This window comes from Xiphophorus couchianus, chromosome 13 (assembly GCF_001444195.1).
Source record: "Xiphophorus couchianus chromosome 13, X_couchianus-1.0, whole genome shotgun sequence".
Lineage (NCBI taxonomy): Eukaryota > Metazoa > Chordata > Actinopteri > Cyprinodontiformes > Poeciliidae > Xiphophorus > Xiphophorus couchianus.
The window spans coordinates 23331957-23358647 of NC_040240.1; the positions used below are offsets into that span (position 1 = coordinate 23331957).

At 38.0% G+C, this 26691-nt stretch overlaps 1 protein-coding gene across 2 annotated transcripts; it reads right to left on the minus strand.

Moving 5' to 3' along the window:
* Positions 1-6351: 6351 nt before the first annotated feature.
* On the minus strand, positions 6352-24926 carry LOC114156480 (class I histocompatibility antigen, F10 alpha chain). 2 transcript variants are annotated; one of them, XM_028036945.1, is made up of 8 exons: positions 24784-24926; positions 23430-23690; positions 10880-11158; positions 10335-10637; positions 9739-9834; positions 8218-8235; positions 7979-8057; positions 6352-6549 (listed from the first exon to the last, which is right to left on the minus strand). In XM_028036945.1, the coding sequence occupies exons 1-7, from the start codon at positions 24842-24844 to the stop codon at positions 8005-8007; spliced, it is 1071 nt and encodes a 356-aa protein (XP_027892746.1). In that variant the 5' UTR covers positions 24845-24926; the 3' UTR covers positions 6352-6549; positions 7979-8004. The 2 variants fall into 2 exon arrangements, with proteins under 2 accessions (XP_027892746.1, XP_027892745.1); XM_028036944.1 differs by having other exon boundaries at positions 9739-9837.
* Between the last annotated feature and the right edge of the window lie 1765 nt (positions 24927-26691).

Below are 26691 nucleotides of genomic sequence, written 5' to 3' on the forward strand. Positions count from 1 at the left end.
CTCTCCTTATGTATGTATGTGTACATAGCTGCAGCACAACCAATCAAATTAACAGGATTTGGATGTTTAAAAAAACGCGGCAAAGCTACAGAGCTCAGGGAACGAAATACGAAATAACCGCTCGAATATGCTTCCGCGAGTAATTTCTTTTGGCTACGTAGGTTATGAACTTTCGACTAAAAAACGAACTGCAACTTGTAAAACATGCAAGAAGAGAATATCGGATGGAGATGCCACGACGTCCAACTTTGTCCGGCATTTGAAGCTTCACAAAGATCGGTAGGTGGCGCTTTTCTTTTGCTGTAAGATAGTTGACTTTAGCTAACTTCGTGTTAGCATGTGTACTCCGGGTTAAATTGGTGATTATTTACCATAAATCCGGTCCTTCAAATGCCTCCACAAATAATGTGCACCGTGTTAGCTCAGGAAGCCGGTGGATAGTGAGCGGGGCTCCGGAACAGAAAGCAGATTCTGGACCTGAACACAGGGAACAGAGTCTCTCTGTCCCATCATGATGATGAGCCGGGTCTAGTATCATCTAAGGATGGTTGGTGTATTTGAAGACATCTACGTTGGGAAATTATATTGACAATATATTGTTTACTGCAGTCAGTGCATTAAGTCAACTGCTTTTGACTTAATGCACTGACCGGCGTGACTGTCACATGTCGCACAGAACCCATTTCCAAGTAGTATAGCTTTGCTGGGAAAAAAAAAAAAAGACCAAATACAGTGACTGTCCCAAATAAATTGTGTGTTTAGAATATCTGTCCCATATTTACGGAGGACTGAAACTAACTTACTTAGAAATAAATGCACCAGACCTTCCTGAGTTTACTTGTGATAACTTCATTTATACTTATTTCATTTTTTGAAAACTATGATTGTTGTAGTGTTGATGTTTATTTATGAATAGAAGGAGTAAACTGAAGTCAAATGTAATTCATGAATGGCTGTAATTTATTTTCTGACATCTGTTTACTTCTGACAGATTTGAAGAATACCAGATGAATAAGAGGATCACAAATGAACCTCAACAGCCTTCCATATCACAATTTCTGGACACTCGTGCTGGGCAGTACAGTATGAATCATCCACAGCAGAAAGCCATTACAAATGCCTTACTACGTGACTTAATTATTGGTTGCAATCTGCCCCTGTCTATTGTGGAAAACAAGAGTTTTCGACACTTTCTGACAGTAGTCGACAGCAAATACAGCCCAATATGTCGCAGAACAATGACATCAAAAATAGAAGATCTTGCTGCTGAGAAACATTTGATGTTAAAAACCCAGCTGAGCCAGACTGATCATGTTTCAGTGACAGTGGACATTTGGTCAGACCGAAAGATGAGGGGTTTCCTTGGCATCACTGTGCACTGGATACAAAAAGGAATTGAGAGGCTCGAGGTAAAATCAAAACTGTTGGCCTTTGAGCGCTCAAAGGCTCGCACACAGGTGAAAGAATCTGTGAAAAGTTTGAAGCTGTATGCGATGAATACAACATCAAAGATAAGCTAGATTACATTATAAGTGACAATGCTGCCAATATGCGAAAAGCATTCACTGTATGCTTTCCCACTGACCAAGGTGAGGAACCTGATGATAATCATCGTCTTGACGACCCAGAGCTCTGGCATGACTTACCCTTGGAAGATCAGGAAACAGTCGGTGCTTCTTTGGGAAAGAAACATCGCCTGCAATGTTTTGCTCACACACTTCAGCTGGTGGTGAGAGATGGCCTGACAGAGACCAAAGTGGCATCTCCTGCCCTTTCAAAGCTATCTAAGCTCAGCTCACTGCTGCACACAAGCACAACATTGAAAGATGTGTTTGAAGCTGAATTTGGTGAACGGAAAAGCATTCCTGCTTCTGTAATCACAAGATGGAATTCAACAGTGAGACAAGTGAAGGCGGTTCTTCAATGTGAACATCTAAAACTCTGTGCTATTCTTGAAAAGGCCGGGCACAAGAAGTTGTTATTCACAATACGAGAGTGGAACTTGTTGAAGGAGATGGTGGACATCTTGAAACCGTTTGAAGAAGCAACTGATTTGACACAAGGTGAGAAAATAGTCACGATCAGTGCTGTTGTTCCATCCGTTCCATCCAAGTCCGTTTCCTGAATGGTCTGGTCAGCAGTCTCCAGGCATCTTTGAACAAAAGATTTCTTGGAATTTTTATCAGTGTACAAATGGCGAGAGCAGAAGAAGGGATCACTGCACCCTTTTCAGATCCAGTGTACCTCAAAGCAGCTGCTTTGGATCCAGCGTTTTCTCTGTTGTGGGTGGAACACCATGTGTTGGGCAGTCAGGACATGAAGACAGAAGTGACACAAAAAGTTAAAGGTAAAGACTGTATTTGGTGTTCTTTTTCTGTATTATTTATTTATTGTCTAAAATTCTAATACAGGCTCGTTTGCCGCTGTTACTTGGATGTTTTCTCAGATCTGATCCTGGAAAATGCTGCAGATCCTGCAAAGTTGGAGCAACACGTGACTCCTGGTGATAAAGATCAAAAGGACTGAAGATGGAGGACTGTTTGCTGCTTATTGTAAGAGGCAGAAGAAGGATGTCCAGACAAGTCCAGCACTACAGCTAAGTCATTACCTCCATGTTGCTGATGGACAGAACGCCCTCTTGTTCTGGGCAATGAACATGCACACTCTTCCTTCACTGTTTAATGTGGCCACCAGAGTTTTGGCAGTGCCTGCTTGCAGTGCTCCAGTGGAGCGCGTCTTCAGCTATGGTGGCATCATTTTACGTCCTCATCGTGCACAAATGACAGACAGACTTTTGGCCAGTTTGGTCTTTTGCAAATGCAATGCAGAATAGTTAACTGAAATACAGTATCCTCAATTGCAGATTTCTGTTAATTGTTCAGTTGATATATTTGTTTTGTTTCTTATGTCACTCAAAACATGGACACATAAAAATACATGTTCACTCAGTGACCAGGTCAGAGAAAAGAGGAAAAAACTGCTGTTATGGTTCTTTGTATTGTGCTGTGGAAATGTCAGCATTTTCGTCTTTTTTTATTGAATGTCAAGTTTAACAGAACTGCGCAATAAAGTGGTCCAATTTAAAAATGTTTTTTATACTTTGTGTTCAGCTACACATGTTCTATCATTTGAGATAAATACATATTTTTAAAAGAACAAATGGTCTATTATTTGAATTTTATGTATAATTGCAAATTATAAAAGAAAAATAAAATAAAAACGACTTGAAATGACTTGAAATTAAAGGTTCCTGACTTGAGACTTGACTCGACTTTTGCCTTCTTTACTTGAGACTTGACTCGACTTTTGCCTTCTTTTCTTGAGACTTGACTCGACTTTTGCCTGTCTTTTCTTGAGACTTGACTCGGACTTGAGGACAGAGACTTGAGACTTACTTGAGACTTGCAACACAGTGACTTGGTCACACCTCTGGTTCTAGATGTGTAAACCTGACAAAAACCTAACTGAAAAAGTACACATTTTATTTTACCAATGTATATATATTTATTTAACTTTTGTCTTTCTAGACTTTAACATCAATATCCTCACAATGTAGGTAATTAATCTTTATTTGTTTTTATTATAATATTTTAATTTTTGTGTTTGAGTTCACATCTGTATGTATGTTCATGTTATTTGTTTGAAAAAAAAAGAAGGTGTGCCAGCGCTTCCCCCCTCCCCGCCTCTGCTCCCCCACCCACCCAATGGTGAGTCAGAATTTGAAGTAGCAAGGGTTGCCATTGTGAGCATTGATCGACAGTGTTACTCAGCTTTACATATGTGTGAATTATTTGCTGGGAATGGTTCGAGGCATAGGGTGATGTGACACTGGGCCCAAATTCAGCGCTATGCCAATTTTCTTTTAACACTGGCATTACCAGGGTTTTCGACCTCCCCCCTGACGTCCCGAAAGAGGGTCAAAAGACCCTGAGTCCAAACTGACAACTCTGATGGCTCAAATTAGCATCCCTTCTTCAATTGTAAATGTGGCCGTTGACCGTCAGGCCAGAAGGTAGGAGTGTGAATAGTCCATGTTGGGGGTGGGTATCTATGATACCTGCAGGAGATCAGATCTCCTGTAGGTAATGCTCGTCAGTTTAGTTTTGAAGCATACATGAAGTGTTTTTGGAGAGATGTGACCTTTTGCAGCTGATCCATGATGTTGTGCTGCATTATCCAGGTCATTTTGCCAAATGTACATAGAGTTTGCAAAACATACAATCTGTTTCAAAAAATATGCAAAGGTTTTTCTAAAAGAAATTAGTAATGTTTTTCTTTTAAATAAAGCTAAGTGGGTTTAAAATGACAGTTTAGAAATAAACTAACCAAATTAATTGTGTTGATCCACCTCAAAAAAATCATGCAAAAAGTGTAAGCAAAAGAAATCTGGGAGACTTTGCACATGCAAATTTGCATGCAGCCTTTTGTGCTGTGGAGGATAAATAGGTGACTGCTTCACCTATTTAGTTCACAAGAACTAATGGCATTTATTTCAGTCATAATCTTGCGGGGGGTGACCAAGGTTCCATCACTATGTGACAGCTGGTCAGCAAACCTGGCAAACATGATTGACAGGGCAGCACTGAATGCACATGTGCTTTATCAGGCATGCATTGGGGTGCAGGAGAGACGGGTGGACTTCCTGGTTGAGCTTGCAAAAGAGTTCGGTAACTCTCATGTGAGTGAGAAGAAGGCACACAAGGAGAAACTGCTTCGGCAACAACCTTCCACACCCAGCTCAGGCAAAAGGGCGAAGTGTCAGGTCAACCATCGATGCAGGATGCGTGTCCCGAGGCCGAAACATCATCAGTGACCCCTCACACCCCCACCATGGACTGTTCTCCCTGCTGCCCTCTGGAAAGAGGTTCTGCAGCATCCGGTGCAGGTCCACCTGGTTCCGAAACAGCTTTTTCCCACTTGCCATCAGACTGCTGAACTCTTAACTGGACTGCACTCAAAAACTGGTCTCCACTTTATACCTTGCACATGTACAGAGCTAAATAACTTCTATTTTACTGTCAGTCCTGCACTTTATATTTTATATTTATATTCATATTTTATACTGTATTTTATTTTATTCTGGAGTAACCTCACAACATTGGAACCTCAAACATTGTCCTGAGCCGTATGCAATAAAATTTTGTTCTGTATACACCCTGTGCATGCAAAATGACAATAAAGTCAGTCTAAGTCTAAAGAACAATTGTGCAACTGTGAGATGCATTGAGGCCATTACCAGGGTACTTATAAGGTAATGGCCCTATTTACAGAACAAAAGCGCCTGCTAGCTAAAATCCTTCAGGTCAGTCGACCCGTCTCTGGACTCCAAAGGTAGAAATTTTAAATGACCTTTCTCTGGTACTGCGTAAATGATGTGATATACATAAAACATTTTTATTTTTTCTTAACTGCAAAACGATGGTACTATGGTACTATATGTCTGAAGAAAGCAATACCTGTCACTAAAGTGAACAAAAAACATTCAGAAAAATGTAAAATAAGAACATATTATTGCCCTGCGACAGATTGGCGACCTGTCCAGGGTTAACCCCGCCTCTCAGCTAGAGATAGGCACCAGCAACCCTCCTGACCCTGTTAGGGACAAGGGTGAACGGAAAATGAATGGATGGAGAACATATTATACTATGCTGGTTATGAAGATTACTGTTTAAGAAAATCACAAAGGTATCTTTAGGTCTGGTTCACTGGGTCATAAATACAATTGATAAACAGTATTTGAAACTCTTGCCTCTGTTATACACACTGAAACTCAATTATGTCTAATAATATAAAAGACAAAGAAAAGTTGGATTAGGTGGAAATTTATTTAAAAGCAAACCAAACTTACAGGAATAGATTCAACCGAACACCAATTTACTTAACTCAACATAAGAAATTAAACCCCAGATCAGGTCTATAAAAAAGGAAAAAATATTCCTTACTCAAAGTTTTATTGTCTACATTAAATAGAAATGAATGAAAAAGCAGTTTTTAAAGTTACTTTAATTAAAAGAAAAACTAAAAGTCAAAAATAAACAATAGAAACTTAGCTAAAAGTGAGGAAAGAAAAAAAAATACAATTTACCCAAAATATTTATGAGAATCAGGTGAATATTGCCACATCTAGAAATCAAATCTATATGTGTAATGATCACTGTGATGCAAAACTTAACCCTGTTACTATATTACAGCTAGAAGTTTTAATGTACTGGTAGTTGATTGGATCAGAAAAGGTTTAACACACATAAACAAAATATACTATATTAAATTATCTGGCACAGAACCCAAATCTCCAGAGATAAAATGTTTGATTTTATAGATATGAGCTTTAGTTATCAGTTACTGTGTTTGGATGAAAAGCTCAGTTTTATTGCTAAAAAAACAATATCAACATTTTTCCAGACCATAAAAATAATATGATAATCCCATTTGATTTAACAGCATTTGAACCAGTTAATGTACGGCTGTCCAACATGACAAGAAATACAATTTAACAATAATAGAGAAAGTGGTGCCATTTCCTGATCAGTGCAAATTTCATTGATGAACCTACAAAGACAAAAAGACAAAATATTTAGTCAAAGAAAAGGCACTGAAATTTTACGTGTTTAATTAATTAAATTATATCCTTTGAAACCAAAACTGTGATAAAGTCTAAGCTTCTCTGTTTAACAGTAAATTACTAATGAGACAAAAATAAATTCAAAGACAGAATTAAGTAATAATAATGATAGTACTAATCTTTATGGTCTACAAATACATGTGGAAATTTGCCTTTGGCTTTGCATAGAGGATAAAAACACAACACATAATAAAAAGGACCAACAGAATCACAAACTTTCAAACCAGCAACAGGCTCAATTTCAAACCTGAATAACGGTAAACAATTAAGTAACATTATTACATGTAGGATAAATATACATGTTTAGCTCTTACTGCGCTGCTCTGCCTTATTTCCCCAACAGTGATGAGTTTTAGAATCTGATCAATTATTTTAACTGATTATAATTGGGATAATTTTACCAGATCTAACAGTTTGCTAAGAAATGCAATATATCTCTTTTAACTTCAGCATAATTTCCATAATTACACTACTCAATAGTTTGCTTTGGCAATAGAAATTACAAATCAATCCAATATTTCTTTTTTTAATATTGAGTTATTCCATATTATCCATAAAAATGTTCTACCAATAACAAGAAGAAGTGTCTTTGTGGTAACAATTTATTTGGTGAGATGTGCATAAGACTGACATAACACGTCATAAACATGACGTAACACATGTCATGTTCATGACATAACACATGTCATGTTCATGACGTAACACATGTCATGTTCATGACGTAACACATGTCATGTTCATGACGTAACACATGTCATAAACATGACGTAACACATGTCATGTTCATGACATAACACATGTCATAAATATGAAGGAGTCTTTATGAATGTTTATGACTGAAGTGTCATTCAGTAATTAACAACACTATTAATACAAAGATACATTAAAACTCCATTAAAATTGTCAACTTTGCATTAAAAATGTCATTATTTACCGAATAACACGTCATGACAACAACAATCCTAAACATTCATAATGACTCCTTCATCTTCATAACAGGTGTTACGTCATGTTTATGACAGTGTCATGTCAGTCTTATGCACATCTCACCAAATAAAGTGTTACCGTCTTTTTCATGTACGGTTTACAAAGTCAGAATGTCCAGTTAGTAAGTAGAATAACTGGGTTTATATCAATGGTCTTTTCCAAAGAGTAAAACTGAATAACCATCTTCCAAAAATAGTGATTTTAGAGAAGAGTTTATGAAATTATCACTTTTAAAAAAATGTTGCATGATAATAAATATCCCATTTAAAACTATCAAATGATTTTTTTTTCAAACATGCCTCCAAATTTTACAGGTACCAAAACATTTTTACATACATGTTCTATATTTCAAAAAATTCAGCAACTCACTTGCTTATTGGTCTGTTTCTGCATTTTCATGCTTGTGGAAGAAACTGGGTTTCCTCTGGAGCCTGACCTCCTACCACAGCTGTAATGTCAAGAAATGTGTGAATAAATATTCTTTTATAAACCGATGTAAAAGTACAAAAACATTCTGAGGAAACCTCCAGCAATATAAAATATATAAACTTTAGGAAATTACAGAGCTAAAGATAAAAACAGATTGGATAGTGAGTTGCTTTACTTACGAGATGGTGGACGCTTGGCTGAAACAAATAGAAAAAAATAACTTTAGATTTTGCCTGAAAAAAAAAGTCCTTCCACTTCTGCTGTTCTCTACAGAGACAACAACCCAGTGAGCATTTTAGATGAACAAACCTCCAAATAATTTACATTTCTTCCAAACATAAGCTAGATTTGATAAATATTTAGTTGAAATTTGATCATTTTTCAAATCCATAATTGGTTTTAGCTGACATCACCAGATTTTATCTCAACTAAAGACAAAAAAATCAACCTGTGAAACTCACTATTCCTCAGCAACACTGTAAAACATTGAAGCCACATGTAATTGTGTCAACTATCTTCTACTCTTTAAATCAAATACATCTTGTAAGTTTGAGATCGAACCTAAATGTGAATTTGTGAAAGATAAACTTAAAGTAGCAAGTTGTGTCAACTTTTTATTAATTTTGTCATACCTTCAAAAGTTGAATAAACTGGATTTTTATGTTAGCACTTAAAAAATTGAAAGAAAAAGACAGGAGTGGGAAATATTTCCCAGGTTGCTTAGCAGCATATTTTTGTATCCTGTGTGGCACCATGAGTGATATGTAAGTTTACCGACTGTCGTGTTATTAGGACAAATGTTCATTTTAATGCAATTCTCAGTTTCCAAAGCTTAAATGTTTTTGATCAGAAATCTAAACTACTAAACTGTATAATAATAAGTAGTTATTTTAGCCTGATAATGTGAGTGAAAATAATAGAAAGATTTGTGTTCCTTCAACTAGGTGAGGGAAGTTTTATCTTGCATATTGTAGAATAATTACTTGGTTTAAATTCTGTATTAAGTTAAAACTCACAATTGAAGATTAATGTCAGAACAGGAGACAACTTGTCTCTTGTTGCTAAATCAACTTCATGAACTTTAATTTTTGAGTTAAACCCAAAACAGTTTTTTGTTGACTTTAATTGCATTTTCAAGGCAGTAGGTGGACTTTCATTTTCATTTTCAAGTTAAACCACCTTCAAATGTTTTACAGTGTGCTGTCTCCTACCAGTAATGCCAAAAAATATCATTAATTGGACTAGTAATCTATTAGCTCAGCAGATTTAGCAGGTTTGATTTTATTGTTGTGTGTGAATTGAGGATATTTTTTTATAATTGGAAATAATCTGTTTTATTAAGGAAAAAAATGAATTAATCTTATTTTGATATGAGACACTGTTTCAATTAACAACCGAATCAAGAAATACACAGAATGCATTCTGTCATTATTTTTATTCAATGGCTAGAGAGGAAGAAAATGACCAATTGTGACTCTTGTTAAGGGTCATGAGTAGTGAGAAAATCTAAATCTAAATTTAGATTACTTGTAGGCTAGAAAGTCTTGCTTGGTTTAAACCTAGGCTAACTACATGGGTCTAAATCATGGCATGTCGTCATATTAGCATGTCAGTGTCTCAAGTTGATGCATAGCTTTAATGTTTAAGCAGGTCTGTTTCTCACTTGGTAAAGCTCAACAATCAAAATATCCATTTCTCACCGTTCATCTTCTTGTAAATAATGAATCCAATCACAGCAATGAGACCAAGAACAGCCACAGCAACAACAACAGGGATGATCACATTGGTGATATTTGCTGTTGAGAAAACAAACCAGGTCACAATCATGTCAAGGTTTCTTTATGCCATTTCATCTAAACACCATGACCAGGTTTTTGTTTTGTTCATCTTTTGTTTGTCCTGGTTTCTGGACTTCAATGTGTTTCCCTTTAGTAACTATAATTGTAAAGTGTAATTTTATTAATAACTTATAGCAATTTTCAAATGTCATGAAGTTGTTATGAAAATTAATGTAACCCAAAACCAGAATATTAACTAGAAAGGTTTAGTTGAATTTGGTATTGTTTAATAAAACAAAGATGCACAAACAACTGGAGAATATTGTATTAGTAGGAAATTACTTGTTTTACATTTATCTTATGAAACATTTATATAGAAAAATCCTAAGAAAAAAAAACTGTTTCTGATTCTACGACCTAAAACTGAAAGTAAATCTAAAAACACAAACAAGGTAGATGTAATTTTGTAATTAGCAAGTATCTATAAATAAAATGTGGCATTTTACATAATTACTTACATTCATTGGTCAAGATTCTTGTTTTCTCCAGTCTACTGGTCATGTCTTCATTGACTCCAGAGAGCTGAAACACACATTCATACTTGGTCCAGTCTCCAGTTGCAACAGATGACAGATCGATGTCAACATTCATCTGGAAGGTTCCATCATTGTTGGGCTTGATTTCTCCTTTCTCCACACCATCATGAATCTCCTCTCCATCTTTCCTCCAGAACATTTCAGCTCTGCTAGGGTAGAAACCTGTAGCGTAGCAACTGACTGGGGAGGATGAAGACTTTTGGAGGAGAGACACTGAGGGATTAACTGGGGATGGAAAGAGGGATAAGATTCACACTGTTTATAACTTTTGTGACAGAAAAGTTTGACTGCTGTCCACATAAATAAAAGGTAGAATAAAGTCAAAGAACATTTGGGAAAAATACAAACTAAACAGATTCAAACAAACATGAGTGACCAATATAAAATACAAATGAAAAAAAAAAGATTTAAAGAACAAAAAAACATTGAGAAATTGAAAGAAGAAAAATCAGGTAATGTGACTGTACCTGTTCTCATCAGAGAGCTTCTTCCATAGTTCAAATACTTCTTTATCCAGTCAGGACATTCCTGGTTGTAGTAGTTCAGACGGTTTGCATTAAAACCTTTATCATGGTCCCATTTGTTTTTGGTGATAACAGCCTCTGGTGTTGGTGCGATCCAGGATCCTGATTTCAGGTCAAATGTTATAAAGTCTTCTCCATCATAACCATCCTGGTGGAAACCTTTAATTTCTCCAGTCTGATCATCCCACTCACAGCCATACATGCTCTGCACCAAGTGAATTCCTGAGACAAACAGAAAAAGTTCTACGTTAATAACATTGATATCAAAGAAAGTCAGTTGCTCTTATTAAAATGGAGACAAAATGCTTTGATAAGGAAAGAACATTTTATTCCAACGGTTTGAAGCTAATTTAACACATGAACTGCATGAACAAACAACTAAAATAAACTTCTGAGTCAGCATTATATTTTATATTTTTCCATTTTACTGTAGCAAACATTAAATTTGCTTTAATATGCAATTTGAAATCTTTTGAGAACAGGATTGTTGAGCTTATTTTAACCTCTGGATTATAACTTCAATGGTTGTCATTATAAAATTGAGAAGCTTAGATTGTTTTGCCTTTCATATATTTTGTAACAACATGGTTCTGTAGGTCTGGGAGTTCTTTGGTGTTATCCATCATGACACATGTCTTGAATAAGATCTATAATGAGAAACATTTTTAGAGACCTTCTGAAGATTAAGTCACCTAACAATAACTTGCACACATGCAGAATTGTTTTCAAATTACTAAAAACTTTTGTCATTTTTTGAGCCTTCTGTAGCTTATTTCTTGAGGTGTTCAGCAATTGTTCCCTGTGTAATACCACTGAATTTATGCAGTCAAAGTTTGGTGACTATAACTTAATATTTTTCAAAGTAATCATAATAAATTTGTTCTGTGTTTCCTACTTTTTGACCTAGTGTAAGATTATTTAATTCACTAAACATCCAACGTTCTCTGATTTTCCTTCTTCTCCTCTCAGTCACTAAAGTTTCAGCTGATTTTCTCTTCTCTCCATCTCTGTGTTTCTCCTCCTTCAGTTTGGTTCTGTCTGCTCTGAGGTTCTGGAGAGACTCCACACATGGAAACAAACACACCTGCCTACAGAACTCCTCACTCCGACCAGAACCACTGACCCAGCAGCTCCTTCTCTAGAAAGCAGCTCAATCAGAACCAGCTGATGAACATGAAGGTTTTCCTGCTGATCAGAGGAAACCTGATCAAATAAAACCTGTTTGTGATCAGTCTGACATCAGTCTGAATAATCCGACCCGGTCCAGCTGATCTCGGGTCAGTATTTCTCTGTTTTGCTGCCAGACGCCTGAATGATCAGAACCTGATTCCTGCAGCTTCCTGCTGACCAGACAAACTGTTTCTGCTCTGAGCTGCTGCTTGTTAAATGAGCCTGAAGGAGATGAAGGTCGTCGTTCCTGGAAAAGCAGCTTCATCCCAGCAGCTGCAGGAAAAACCCTCAGAACCGTCTGACCCGTTTCACTGGTTTCTGCCAGAGTTTCATCCGACCTGCTGGACCTGGTGGAGAAGCTGCTTCCAGCGGCTCAAAGTTCTGCTGTCACTGGATGGAGGAGGACGTCTTCTGTCTGCTGGACCCGGTTCCTCCCGTCTTCCTGGGTTTCACAGCGACTGAGAGGAGAACCGGGCCTGGGTTTGACCTTCCGCTCTGGTTCCTGTCATGTGACCTGCTGGTTCTGCTGCGGCACCAGAAGGTCCAACTCTTCTCTACCAGCGTGGAGGAGACAAGCCGTCCCCGTCTCATTTCTGTCCGTCTCTGGACAGACGGAGGAGAAAAGCTGCGTCTTTAACGGATGTTCTGGTTCTGCTGCTTCACTGGTCGGTTCTGATCCACAATAAACCAGCAGCTGGAATGAGAGACTGAACCGGCTTTAACCGGGTCATGTTGCCTCTCAGCTGCAGTTTCTACATCTCTGAACTGAACCAGAACCAGAACAGATTTGGACCTTTCTTTCCACCAATGAGGTTTTTTTCCCCCCAGTTTGGTTAAAGGTTGCCATGGAAACCCATGAGGGTCGGCAGCATTTCCAGGTCGGAGCGGCAGCAGCAGGAAGCGGGCCAGCAGGTCCGTTAGCGCTGCTCACATTAAGAACAGCAGAACTTTTTCCTGAAGGGAAACTTTCTGATGTCTGAAGGTTTTCAGGAAATCAAATAAATTTCAGATTTTAGGTTTTATTTTATCTGATCATTGTTTTAATCTTCTAACCAAATATTTAAACAATTCAGGAAGTTTTATTAATTAGAGTAAAGATTATATTTCTATCTGATGTCATGTTAACTATAAATAGATATTTAAGGATCAATAATTCACCAATAATCAGATAATTGATATTCCTGACAGCCATCAGTCATTTTAATCTGATTTAATCTAATCTGTAGTTTTACTTTTTATTTATGGACCAAACAAACTGGGTTCTGTTCAGTAAAGTTCTGCTCGGTCCGATTGGGACGGTTTTACTGATGTTCTGTCTGTTAACTGGTTTAAACTGGTTTCCTCTGAGAACACAGCTGACGGTGCAGCGTCTCCATCCTGCTGGGCCCGGCTCGGCTCGGTCCAGAACCCGGTTCTGGTGGAGCGGGTTCCTGCGGGCGGGGCGGTTCTGTTAAAGTTCTGGTGAGAAAGTGTTCCTAATCTCTGCTGGTTGATGTGAGGCGAACAGAACCGCTGAGGCAGAACTCTGCAGCGGTTCTGATCTCAGGTTCTGTTCTCCAGCCGCTAACAGCAGAACCGGGTTCTGTCTGGTACCAGGTCGGACTGAAGGTCACATGTTCCCCTCACAGCCAATCAGAGGGTCTGAATGTGTTTCCATGGCAACATGTGGAGACCTCAGAGACGGCTGTCCTAACAGCGTCCGTCTCCTCTCTGATGAAGACGATGGAGCAGAAACACTGAGGAAGACTCCGGACCTGCTGACCCGGATCGACCCAGTTCTTCCTCCAACATCACAACAACTGGAGCTCCTCAGAACCTTCATCGGGTCAGAACCTCTGCAGACTTTCAGCTGCAGGTTTTCTAGAAGTTTCCTCTGAAGCCGAGTTCAGCTGCAGGTTGGATCTCTGCAGGAACGGCGGCTCAGAAACAGGTGGGGGTCACTCTAACGCTCCAGCTGGGATGAATCTCCTCTCTGGTTGGTTCTGGAGGATCATCACTGCTGCTGCTCTGATCGTCTCTCAGCTCTGATCTCTCTGCTGCTTTAAGTCCAAAACATCCCAGAATAACCTTCACTGTTAAACATCCTGCAGCTCTGATACCAGCAGAACCAGAACCAAACTGGGAACAAACATTAACTCCACCAGTAACTCAATCTGGGCCGTGTGGAGAGGAGAACCAGCTGGTCCAGTTCCTCTCCCAGTCTGGATCAGGGTGAGTCCAGCAGCAGAACTTCAGTCTGTGGACTGAGGAGAACCTGAGAGGAACCAGAACATCTACTGGAGGAACCAGAGAGGCTGACAGGACAGAACCACTGATCTGATCGGTTCTGGTTCTGTTTGGACCCAGAACATCTAATGGAGGAACCAGAGAGGCTGACAGGACAGAACCACTGATTTGATCGGTTCTGGTTCTGGTTGGACCCAGAACATCTACCTGGAGGAACCACAGAGGCTGACAGGATAGAACCACTGATCTGATCGGTTCTGGTTCTGGTTGGACCCAGTTCTTCGTTTTTTAGGATTCCTTCCCTGTGTATCGTTACTGTTACTGTAAATGGAGGCGATGTGAGGCATTCAGAAAAAACTTCCTCTGAAATTTTATTCAGTAAAGATTTAAAAATCCAAAACGTCTAAAATCTTAGAAAACTTAGAATATTTTACTATTTACAGTATTTCATCAGTTTAAATTAAATGAATGAAACATCAAACTTCCTCTGATGTTTCAGAGGCTGATAGGATAAAACCACTGATCTGATCGGTTCTGGTTCTGTTTGGACCCAGATTTTCCTTCCTCAGAGTTTCTTTCTTGTTTCTATTCATATTGCTGTGGATGAAGACGCTGCGACGCCTTCAGCGAAAACTACCTCAGATTTTTTATTCACTAAATATTTAAACTGTCTAAAAGTGGAAAAACTTGGAAGATTTTTACTGTTTTCATCAGTTTAAATTAAATGAAAGAAACATCAAATTTTCTCTGAAGTTTCTCTGCTTTTTTTCTTTATTTTATTTTTATTTTTCAAACAGCTGATTTGTTCTGTTCTGGTCGGATCCACATCTCCTTTCTCAGGTTCCTTCTCTGTTTCTCATTCATGTCTCTGTATGGAGACTCAGCAAAGTTCTCAGAAAAAAGTAACAACATGATTTTTAAAAAACATTTTTAAAAGATTTCAGTGTCTAAATGCTGAGAACATTGTTAGTGTTTCCTGTTTTTTATCACAGTTAAAACTGAAGGGGAGATTTCCGGTTTGCCATGCGGACGTAGCAACGGACTGCTCCGGAAACATCCAGCCTTTTAACTAAATTCACCCCACAGAAAACTAATTCTTCCACCTATCAATACAAAAACATCTTGGCTAGTGTTTTTGATTATTTATCCACTAGTGACGGCCTGTAAGAGCGCGAAAGGAAGTAAGAAGGAGGACACTAGCTTAACGCTAGAGGCTGTCATCGCTCTTCTTCAGCAGCACGGTGAGGATCTGAAATCTGAGTTCAAATCTTCTGCCAACAAGCTGAGCTCCAAGCTGGACCAGGTTCTTCAGGTCCTGGAGGAACCGGCAGAGCGAGTTTCCTCCTTAGAGCTCGCAACAGAAGATCTGGGCCAGCGAGCCGCCAGCCTCGAAGACTCATGCTGCTCTCCGTGAAGACAACGCTAAGCTAAAAGATAAAGTGACCGACCTGGAGAGCCGCAGCAGGCGGCAGAACATCCACATCCTCTGTCTGTCCGAAGACACTGAAAGTGGGCCGACTGCCCCCTACTCACTTTTTCTCCAACTTTCTCTGCGAGTTATTTGGGAAAGAGGAGCTCCGTCTCCACCAGAGCTCCATAGAGAGCACCGCTCTCTGGCAGCTAAACGGCCCGCAGGACGTCCACCTCGCCCGGTGATCCTTCGCCTGCACCGATACCTGACCACAGACCTCATCATAGGGAAGCCAGGAACAGAGGAAAGCTCGACTACAAAGGCGCGTCTCTTCGTATTGTGGAGGACTACAGCCCAGACGTCCTGGCCCAGCGCGCAGAGTATAAGGACACCATGGCGGAGCTCTACAAGCGGGGCTTGAAGCCGGCTCTTCTCTTCCCAGCCCGTCTTCGCATTACTAAATCCAGCGGTGCCAAAGATTTCTAGGTTCGGTGAAGGAGGATCAACATTTCATCAAGAGGCTCCAGAACCACAGGAAGACCAATAAAGCAGCAACGTTCTACCGAGGGCAGAAACACACAGGCTGCTTTTCCTCAGGGCGCAGTAGGTGCTGTAAATATAGACTTTTGTCATATTACCTTATTTAAAATGGACTTATTCTGTCCATCCTTTTGGTTGGTATTGGACTTTATGAATGGAAGGGCAGCTCTATTAATACATGTTTGTTCTGTCCCAACAGTGTCTGGAGCCTCTTTCCATGCTATTTCTTGAGGTTGCTTTAATTTTTATTGCATTACTATTTTCCTACGATGTTCATGACAGCCAGTAAACTATGTCTCCAAAATCTATATCAGTGTGGGGGGTCTACACCTACTGCATGCCCACTAGGGGCAGTGGTTAGTTTGCTATAGGCAGTTCTGTTTTTTCTTATTCTGAGGTTGTTGGTTACTGGAAGATTGGATCTCTGAGCATGTTCATTTTGAAGAGCTTGCTGCCACATTGTTGTTTTTTTGGTTGGCAGCTGTTTATGTTTGTGGGGGTTAAAGGTGAGGCTAAGGTCACAGCCTGGGGTCTCGCAGGGTTCTGTAACTTTTCTTCACCTCTTGTTTCAATCTCTGCCTGCTATACTGCTATCGTACTTATCAAAGTAGGGAAACACGCAAACTCTGAAATCATGAGTCAGCATTTAAATTTTTTAAGTTGGAATGTCAAAGGCTTAAACCACCCAGTGAAGAGAAGGAAGGTTTTTTCCCATATTAAACGTTTTAATACAGATGTGGCGTTTCTGCAGGAGACTCACATCAGGAGCTTGGACGGGAGTCGTCTCCTGGCATGGACAATGTTTTCACTCCCATTTTCAGGTTAAGGCACGAGGGTCTCTATACTGATCAGCCAGAATACTCCGTCTGAGGCCGATAATGTGGTGGCTGATAAACACGGCAGATTTATTATAGTAAGTGGGAAACTGCACGGCACTCTGGTCGCCTTGGTCAATGTTTACGCTCCTAATACAGATGATGAGAATTTTTTTAAACAACTATTTTCTTTCCTACCTGACCTCAATAAATACTCACTGGTCCTGGGGGGGGATTTTAACTGTTGGCTGGACCCAACTTTGGACCGCTCATCCCTTAAAAGTAATGCCATAAGCAAATCTGCATCAGTCATCCAAACCTTTCTATCTGAGTACGGGCTGTGTGATGTGTGGCGTACTTTAAATCCTGACAAGAGGGAGTACTCATACTTTTCACATGTACACAAAACTTATTCAAGAATTGATTATTTTATTACAGATTCTAAATGGCTGCAGCAGATACGTTCCTGTGACTATCGAAGCATCGTTATCTCAGACCACGCCCCACTCACTCTGTCCCTTCCTCACCTCCCTCTAAGAACTGGACCATGGGTTCAATTCAACCCTGCTGTCTGATAAAAACTTTCTAAAGTTTATTCAGGATGAGATACGTTTCTTGTTTGCTACTAACTCCTTCCACGAGACCTCCAGCCTTGTGGTATGGGATGCTTTTAAGGCCTACATTAGAGGCCAGATTATTGCCTACTCAGCAAAATTAAAAAACAGTCCACCTATGAACAGAACAACCTAATTCAACAAATCAAAGAGGTTGATGTAAAATATGCTCTGAATCAGTGTCCTGAACTGTTCAAAAGACGTGTTGAACTTAAAACAAGGCTTGACTTATTGACAACACACTCAGCTGAACGCCTGCTTTTACACAACAAATCCAGATTTTATGTGCATGGCGACAAACCCGATAAACTATTAGCAACCATGCTCAAGGGCTCTAGGGCAAGGCGAACTATTTCTAGAATTCGAAAACAAGCTTCATTAAAGGTCGGCACTCATATTTTAATGTTAGAAGGCTGCTTAATATCGTTTATTCCAGCGCCACAGATTCGGCTGAGTGTGTTTGAGTGTGTTGCCTCTTTGGACCCTGAAAAAGCCTTTTACCGGGTTGAGTTTGACCATCTTTTTACGGTTCTTAGTAGATTTGGCTTTGGAGGAAACTTCATTTCATGGATTAAACTATTATACCAGCAACCGTCTGTCACGATTCGTACCAATTTTCAGACCTCAAAACGTTTTAAATTACAAAGAGACACCAGTCAGGGCTGTCCTCTGAGTCCCTGCTTTTTGATCTGGCCACAGAGCCCCTCGCCATTAAAACCAGTAAAGAGATATCTGGCTTTTGGAGGAATGACATGGAACATAAAGTGTCGCTTTATGCAGGTGACCTTTTACTTTTTATTTCCAAACCATCAGCCTCACTGCCTTTTGCTCTCGATATATTTAGTCAATTTGGTCAGATTTCTGGATATAAGCTGAACCTCACCAAAAGTGAGCTTTTCCCCCAGAGGCAATAAAGCTAATATGTCAGCAGTGACATCAGTAACGCATTACTTTGTAATAGTAATAGTTACTGACCACTTTTTTCAGTAAGGAGTAATCTAACGCGTTGCTATTTCAAATCCAGTAGGCAGACTACAGTTTCTTATCGAAATCACTTTGCGTTACAATCTTCTTTTGGAATTTAATTTTATTTCCTCTACGCGTCTCGTCGAGTGACCGACGTCTCGCTGCGACAGGATCAGCAGCTACAGAAATGTAAACGAGGAGGAAGATGCGCATTTTGTTGGTGGAAAAACAGGAACTATTTTGAGTTTCTGTTGCTAAATCTGATTATTATAAGTGGCTTTATTTTTTTTGTTTTTTTTAAAGTCGCTTGCCAGATTAATGAGTGGCAGGTTGAGCCTTTTTGGGCTCGTTTTTGAACGTGAAGTTGCTCATTTGGGCTTGGAAATAAGCAGAGACTCATAAGAAATCCCAGAATTTGTCCGTCATTAAGGGAGTTTTAGTCAGACTCTCCCTGTCCGTCATTTCCCGGATGATCCGTCCCGCTGTGTCTTTGTTAATGTCAAGTTTATATATTACTTGTGAATTTCGTCGAGCTATCCACAAAACTGCAAACATCGAGACTAATATGAAGAGCGCAATAAACATGAAAACAGCCACGAATGAACGAGTCCGTAAAGTTGTGCAACTAAACGCCATTATAATTATTAATATTAAGATAAGTGTCACAAATCTGTGCAGCAGCCACATGAGTTGTGGAGCCGCAGGAGGAGCTCTGCGCCGCGCTGACACCAAACCCAGAACCTGGAGGCTGGGGGAGAGCTGGAGGCTTTAAAATCCTTCTATGAGTTTTCCAGACAATAGTGGACCAAACAAAAACACACAAATTACTAACGTTTCTTTGTACTGTTGTAACCATTAAACAATCTCCCCTTCAGTTCAACCATATAAGTGGAGACACTTTGTTGATGTTTCCATTATAAAATAACTTGCAATTAAGTTTTGGCAAAGATCAATGTAATTTTCACAGGAGGGGAAGCGTTGTTGTTAGCAGCTGCTGAAAGTAACTAATAAAGTTACTTTTAATGTAACTTAGTTACTTTCCAAATCAAGTAATCAGTAATCTAACTACGTTATTTTTCAAAGAGTAATCAGTAATCCGATTAAAGTTATTTTTCCAAACTATGCCATCACTGTATGTCAGATTTAGCTAATCTGCCGTTCGGAATTGAAAGACAAAAATTTACATTTCTTGGTATCACAGTGACAAAAACATAAAAACCCGTTCAGAGAGAATCTGATTCAACTGTTGAACCAAGTGAAGGGATCCTCACAAAGTGGACGAACTTTTCCAGGTATCATCTCAGTTAAAATGAATATACTGCCCACATTTTTATACCTCTTTCAGGCATTACCTATTTTTATTCCTAATACTTTTTTAATGAGCTGGACTCGACTCTTTTGTCTTGTATTTGGCAGGGTAAACGCCCAAGGCTTAATAAATTACAACTCCAAAAACCTAAACAGCAGGGGGCGTTTGCCTCCCCCAGTTTCTGGTTTTATTATTGGGCCGCCAACCTTAGATGCTGAAGTGTTTTGGTATTTTTACTATAACCGGGGTGACTGTCCTGACTGGGTGGCTATGGAGCTACGCAGTGGTAACAATCCATCCATCCATCTTGCTCTGTTCCCCACTTTCACTCTCTTCATCTAAAGCTATTTTAAACCCTGTAGTGAAAGACTCGCTGAAAATATGGGGCCAGTTTAGGAAATACTTTAAACTTCACGATTTTTCTCTCTTACTTAACCATTTTTTCAAACCATCTGTTCAGGATGGGGTCTTCCTAGAGAGGCACCGGAGGGGCTTATTTATTTTAAGGACCTTTTTATAGAGAAGAATTTGAGGAACTTAGCAATAAATATGGTTTACCTAAATCCTTTTTTTTAAGATATTTGCAAACCAGAAACTTTATTCAGTCTCATTTATCTCTCCGCCAGAGCATACACTGTTGGAAACCGTCCTATTATTGAACCCGACTCGTAAAGGGCTGGTTTCATGGCTTTATAATAAAATGTTGATTATGAAAGAGACCTCCTCACCTGAACTTAAAACTTCATGCGAAGAAGACTTGAATATGATTATAGTGGATGAGACATGGGACTCTATACTTAAACTGGTGAATACAACATCTCTGTGTGCGCGCCATTGTCTCATTCAGTTCAAAGTAGTACATAGAGCCCATCTCTCCAAAAGCAAACTATCTGGTTTCTATCCAGAAGTCACCCCATTACTGCGACAAATGTAAAACTAGCGTAGCCACACTAGTTCATATGTACTGGTCCTGCCCCGCTCTTGGTCAGTTCTGGACAGATGTGTTCCGTACGATGTCCGGGTTGGCCGGAGTGGCGGTAACACCTGGTCCTCTCTTGGCTCTCTTTGGTTTCAGTGGTGAGCGGTTGAATTTACCAGCCTCTAAACGACGGGCAGTGGCATTTTGCTGACCGATAGCGAGGCGAACAGTTCTGACCAGGTGGAAGGTGCTGCTCCTCCAACTCACAAGCAGTGGCTCTGTGACCTTATTTCCAGTTTGAAACTGGAAAGAATTAGATGCTCTCTTCTACACTCAACTGGTACATTTGAAAAAACATGGGGGCCTTTCTTGACTCATTTCAAAACATGCAATAATGCTCCAGATTAATTAAGTTAATTAATTTTATTAAAATGTGTTTGATTTCTGTCAGGGATAGGAATGTAGTGCGTGGACCTACTGGGCCGTGACCTGGGTGGGCTAAATAGGATTACTTTGTAGGGATTTTTTATTATTTTTGTGTATTATTTTATGTCTGTGTTGGATAAACATTTCTTTGTATTCACAAACTGTATGTATTAAAGGAAAAAACTCAATAAAAAGACAGTGATAAAAAAAAAAAACTGAAGGAAACTTCAAACCTTCTCAGATTTTCTCTGCTGCACTTGATCAAACTACAGCACCAGATTCTGAATATTTATTATTTCATGTTAGAGAAACAATTTGTTTTCCTAGAACTAAAATCTATAGAACAAAATAGACTTGATACATTCTTTTATATCATGACTATTTTCTTGTACAGCTTTTTGTAAACGAATATTTTAGTAATCGAGTAATTTATCGATTATTCTTATGAGTAATCAGATAAAAAAAAAAGATAAAATAAAACATTGGTAAATCTAACATAACAGCATTATTACTACCGGATCAACATCAGTCCAATTTTTCACATTTGAGCTACAGAAAACTAACTTTTCTGTAGTTTTCTTCAAATTAACTCGTAACAATAAAAGCTCACTTTCCAAGTTGACCTGAAGAAAAGTTATACAAGAATCTGAAATTATATTCAATTCAATAATAAAGGCTCACAAATACGCTTATAAAAAAATGTCTATGCTTCAGCTTTTAGTTTATGTTTTCATCTCCAGTCAGTTTAATAGATGAACTCTCACCTTGCCCAGACATTTATAGATTTTCTGTTCATGTCAGCGACAGGATTTGACTCCTTCGTTCGTCACACACAGAAACATCTACCAGCTATTTAACGCCACGATGACGCCACATTTGTTGAGACCAGGATGATGAATTTTCTGGTTCGTCCGTAAAGCTACACTTACATTAATTATCTAATGCTCAGCCACCCGCCGTGTTCAGTCTATCAGCTCACCTGTATAAAAACACCTGCAGCGCTCTGAACCGCCACCAGGCAGCAGCTCCAGGAGGAGAAAAGCTGCCGTACTCCAGGCATCGCGCCAGTCATTTTAAGGATGTTTATTGGTCCCCGAAAAACGACAAAGACCCGGACATGATCATTAATCAATAAAATCCTCGCAGGCCAAACTTGAAAACTGGACGTTATGCTGCTAACACTTAGCTTTCGTCAACAACTCAGGCAGAAATGAGAGAGCTGCGCAGCTCAAGTAACGACCCGGCCAGAACACGGTGCATTAAATAATAAAATATAACTTAACGAAGCTTCGAGGCAGATACATTTTCCTCCAGGAATTTTAATAATCGAGCTACTCGAATCACTGGAGGAATCGTTTCAGCCCTTTTTTCTAGTTACTTCCTTTATGTATAAAACTCATGAAGTTGTTTTGACCATAAACATTTTAAAACTTTAGGAAAAAAAGGCTCAACAACTTTTCCAGAGAAAGAGGGAGAATTTAAACTGGGTCAAACATCAGGTTCTTAGAAATGTTTTACAAATGACTTTAAATAACTTCCCAGACATTTTGTCTGAAAATGTTTCATCATGCAGCGTAACCAGCTTCCCTCAGCATTGGGGCAAAAGCCCCCAGAACCCATCAATCCTAGAATCGCCCCTGAGAAAAGAGCCGGTTTAGTTTTTCAGGGTTTTTGCACTATTTTAAACCTGGTTAACACAGAAGAACTTTATCCATGATAAATACAATTAAACAGCTTTGGTGAAAATATAGAACATAATGTTGAGAATATTGGCAGCAACTTTTCAATGCCAATAACTTCTGTAACAATTATATTAACTATTGTTGTTGTTTTAAACTTTCTCAGTTTGGATCTTCTAAATTATTTATTGCGCTTGTTTTGTTAATTAATGTAAGTTAATATCTTGGTAAAATGACATAAATGATTATATTAGTTAGCAAAAGAAATGTTACATAAATCAAAGTTAATTTAATTTTAATTCATATCCTCAAAAGGTCTCTAAATATCTGTTTTTGTGTGTGTGTGTGTGTGTGTGTGTGTCCTACTTCCCATAAGCAACAACAAAAATTATCAATAAACAGTGAAATCGACACAAACCTCCAGTTTGGTTGAAGCGCTGCTTCGCAATTTCAATGTTGGCTTTGAAGATCTGCTGGGCACCCAGAAATATTTGAGTCTCTCTCTCCCAGTACTGCTGATCCGTGTTGTCCCTCATCCAGTCCTGTTTTGGCACGGCTTTCTGTGTGTTGCTGTCATAGTGAACCATCTGAACATCATCAACCAACCCAACAACCACAAACTCTGGGAAGTTTGGGACTTGAGAGGATCCAGTGTAGAAATACTTCAGAGAGTGGGAAACTGAAAAAAGACAATGTGGTTTAAGAATTTAAACAAATCAATAAAATAATTAAACATTTTCTACAACTTAAACAAATCAAACAGCAACTTTATCAATTATAATAATAAAATTCAATTTTAACATAAAAAAGATTCAAAAAGTTTTTTATTACTATGATGATTTTTCAGGCTGTATTTACTAAACACAAAACATTTTATTGCTCATATATTTATTACATTCAGTTTTATGTAATAAAACTATTTCTATTCTATTTTAAATAGCTAGCTTTGCTTTGCATTTATTTATTATATACCTACATAAAATGATAAAAAGATACTTAATTTACAATATGTCAATATGTTGCATATAAATTTGCTACTAAATTGTTCTACTGTTTAATTATAGTTTGAATTTTAAAAACACATAAATTTCAGAGGTTTTTTCATTATTATTTTTGAAGCTGGTATTTCAGTCTCTCCTGATATTTGAGGATTTTACTGACATTTATTTCTAACACTGAAAAAACTTTCAGTTGTATTTTAGTCTCAATTTCCTGGTAAAACAAGAAAGAATTAATTTCTAGTTTTATTTGTCGAATTAGAATAATATTTATACTTTTACAAATTAACGTCACATTCAACTTGATTTTATTAAATATGTTTTATGGTGAAAAGTGAGCTGATGTTGAAACAGAAAGAAAATCTTTGTCACTGTTGACATAAATAAGCAAATAAATAAAAATTGTCCGACATCGCATGAGGTGCAAAGTTCCTAAGTTAAACAAAATAATGTACCTGTGATCAAATCTCATATTTCTTTGTTTCAGTGTTTTACATTTTTTGCTCCACATTAACATATTTCCGACTTTCCTGCATCGTTTTGCAAAAATGTTCCGTTTACTAAATAGTGACGTAAAGAGAAAACAAATAGTTTCTTAAATCAACTACTTTTTTCCTTTTTTCCAAATCAACTGCCTAAATGTTTAAGATTTGTTTGGGACATTTTTTAAACTTACCTAATTGTTTGGTTATTAAGCTACACATTAAACCAGAAGTTTACTAGATTTGTAAATTGTCACAAACATAATAATTTATAAATATTCTTCTAACTTACCAGCTTCAGTGCTGTGGATTCCCAGGAGAAGCAAAAACACAAAACCGAGCATTTTGTCCATCGTACTGCGGTCCAGCTCCGCTGCTCACAATCAGAGACTGAGCTTCATATCACAGATCATTTCTCTCATCTAGGATCTTAAAGGGGCGTCAACATGAATCTGAACCAATGAACAATTTTCTGTCTGGTGACGTCACCTAAATCCAGGTAAAATTTCACTGTTGGGGTTGTCATCGAAAATGAAACTATTTCTGGTTTTATATCAGGTGATGACGTCAGACACTGACGCGTTTTGATGGTTTTCAGAACCATAGAGAGATTTTCAGTCTCTCTCCTCATATTTGAGGATTTTACTGCCATTTATTTCTAACACTGATAAAACTTTCTATTGTATTTTAGTCTCAATTTCCTGGTAAAACAAGAAAGAATTAATTTCTAGTTTTATTTGCCAAATTAGAATAATTTAATTATCATACCTCCAGTTCTAATATTTGGCCCAATTAAATACTGAATGACTTTCACCGCCTTCATTTCTGAGCACAGAGAGTTTCTGTGGTGAAGTGCGCCCTCTAGTGGTTTGAGCTTCACACAGGGAGATTCTTCTAACATGTTCTAAGTTTTTGTTTTTCTTCGTTTTTAGAGTTTAAACTCAAAAATACAAACAGATACACGAGTTTATCAATAAAAGCGTTTCATAAAAACAGAGGTTTGGTGTTACAACATAAATATTTGGATATTAATTTGGTTTCTGAAAACTGAATGAAGGAAACTTTTCACAATGAAAAATGATTTGGCTTCAGTTACTGACTTTATAATTTTCTATCATTTAATTTTTACAAACCTTACATTTCACAGTAAAATTATAAAATATGAATTAAAGTCATTCACTTCAGTGAGTTTATACATCCAGATGACCAAATAAAACAAAAAAGCAAAAATCTAAATATGTATTTTATAAGTACATATTAAATACATAACATATCATTTATGTCTCATTAAGCTGAAACTGATTTAATGAGCCATTTGTAATTTCTTTGTATTGGCTACATGTATTTAGACTTGCATGGCTTAATCTTTGAAATAAGCATTATGCAACTTTATTACAAAGTAATAAAGTTTTTGACTCTTATAATCGGTTTACATAAAATTGTTTTTCTGATTAATGATTCACATAAAATTGTGTCTAAATGACAACATGAGCAGATCAAACTAAATCTGATAGATGCTGGAAAATCCTTACTAGCAAAATAATGGAGAAGCAAAACATGAGATTTTTATCGAGTTACAGTTATTCAAATATGATGACATTTTATTAAAAATATACTAAACACAGATAATGTTCTATATTGTTGAAATGCTTACATTTACGTCAGTTTTTCCATAACACAAGAGGGACATGTTGGAGAACAACTAAACATAAAAGTGGTACCATTTTTTCTGTATCTTGGGACGTTTGGGGCCCAATAGAAAACATCCAAGTTGTCAGAGTGAGAACGATCAACGTGAGTCCGAGTCTTTTTTTTTTTAAAAAGTGGTTAATAATTTACAGTCATTCTTTAGAACATTTAGCTTGCATATTTTTTCTCACTATGTGTGTTATTCTTAAATTGAATTATTACTTTGAGATGCATTTTTTCTTTGCTTTGTAGAGATTATTACCATGGAAACCTGTGAGGATGTATTTATGTGTGTAAATATGTGTTAACTTTTTTCAAACTGTGCTTGAATGACTGATTTTATTGTAAAACATCTTTGAGAACAATTTGAGGATTGAAAAGCCTGATATAATTTCATCTTTTCATTAATCATGATTATGAAATCCAAGCAGATGCTCTACAGTGTAGAATCAGCTTAATACTGGGTGACCTGTTGGTGACCCCTGAGGGTTGGTGTGAGGATAGGAAGAAA

Excerpts from the sequence above, each read along its gene's own strand:
- LOC114156480 (XM_028036944.1), bottom strand. The coding sequence starts at position 24,844 with ATGGACAAAATGCTCGGTTTTGTGTTTTTGCTTCTCCTGGGAATCCAC. Across the intron at positions 11,159-23,429 it reads GCGCTTCAACCAAACTGGAG|GAATTCACTTGGTGCAGAGC; the intron begins GTTTGTGTCGAT and ends TGTTTGTCTCAG. Across the intron at positions 10,638-10,879 it reads AAGCTCTCTGATGAGAACAG|TTAATCCCTCAGTGTCTCTC; the intron begins GTACAGTCACAT and ends TTCCATCCCCAG.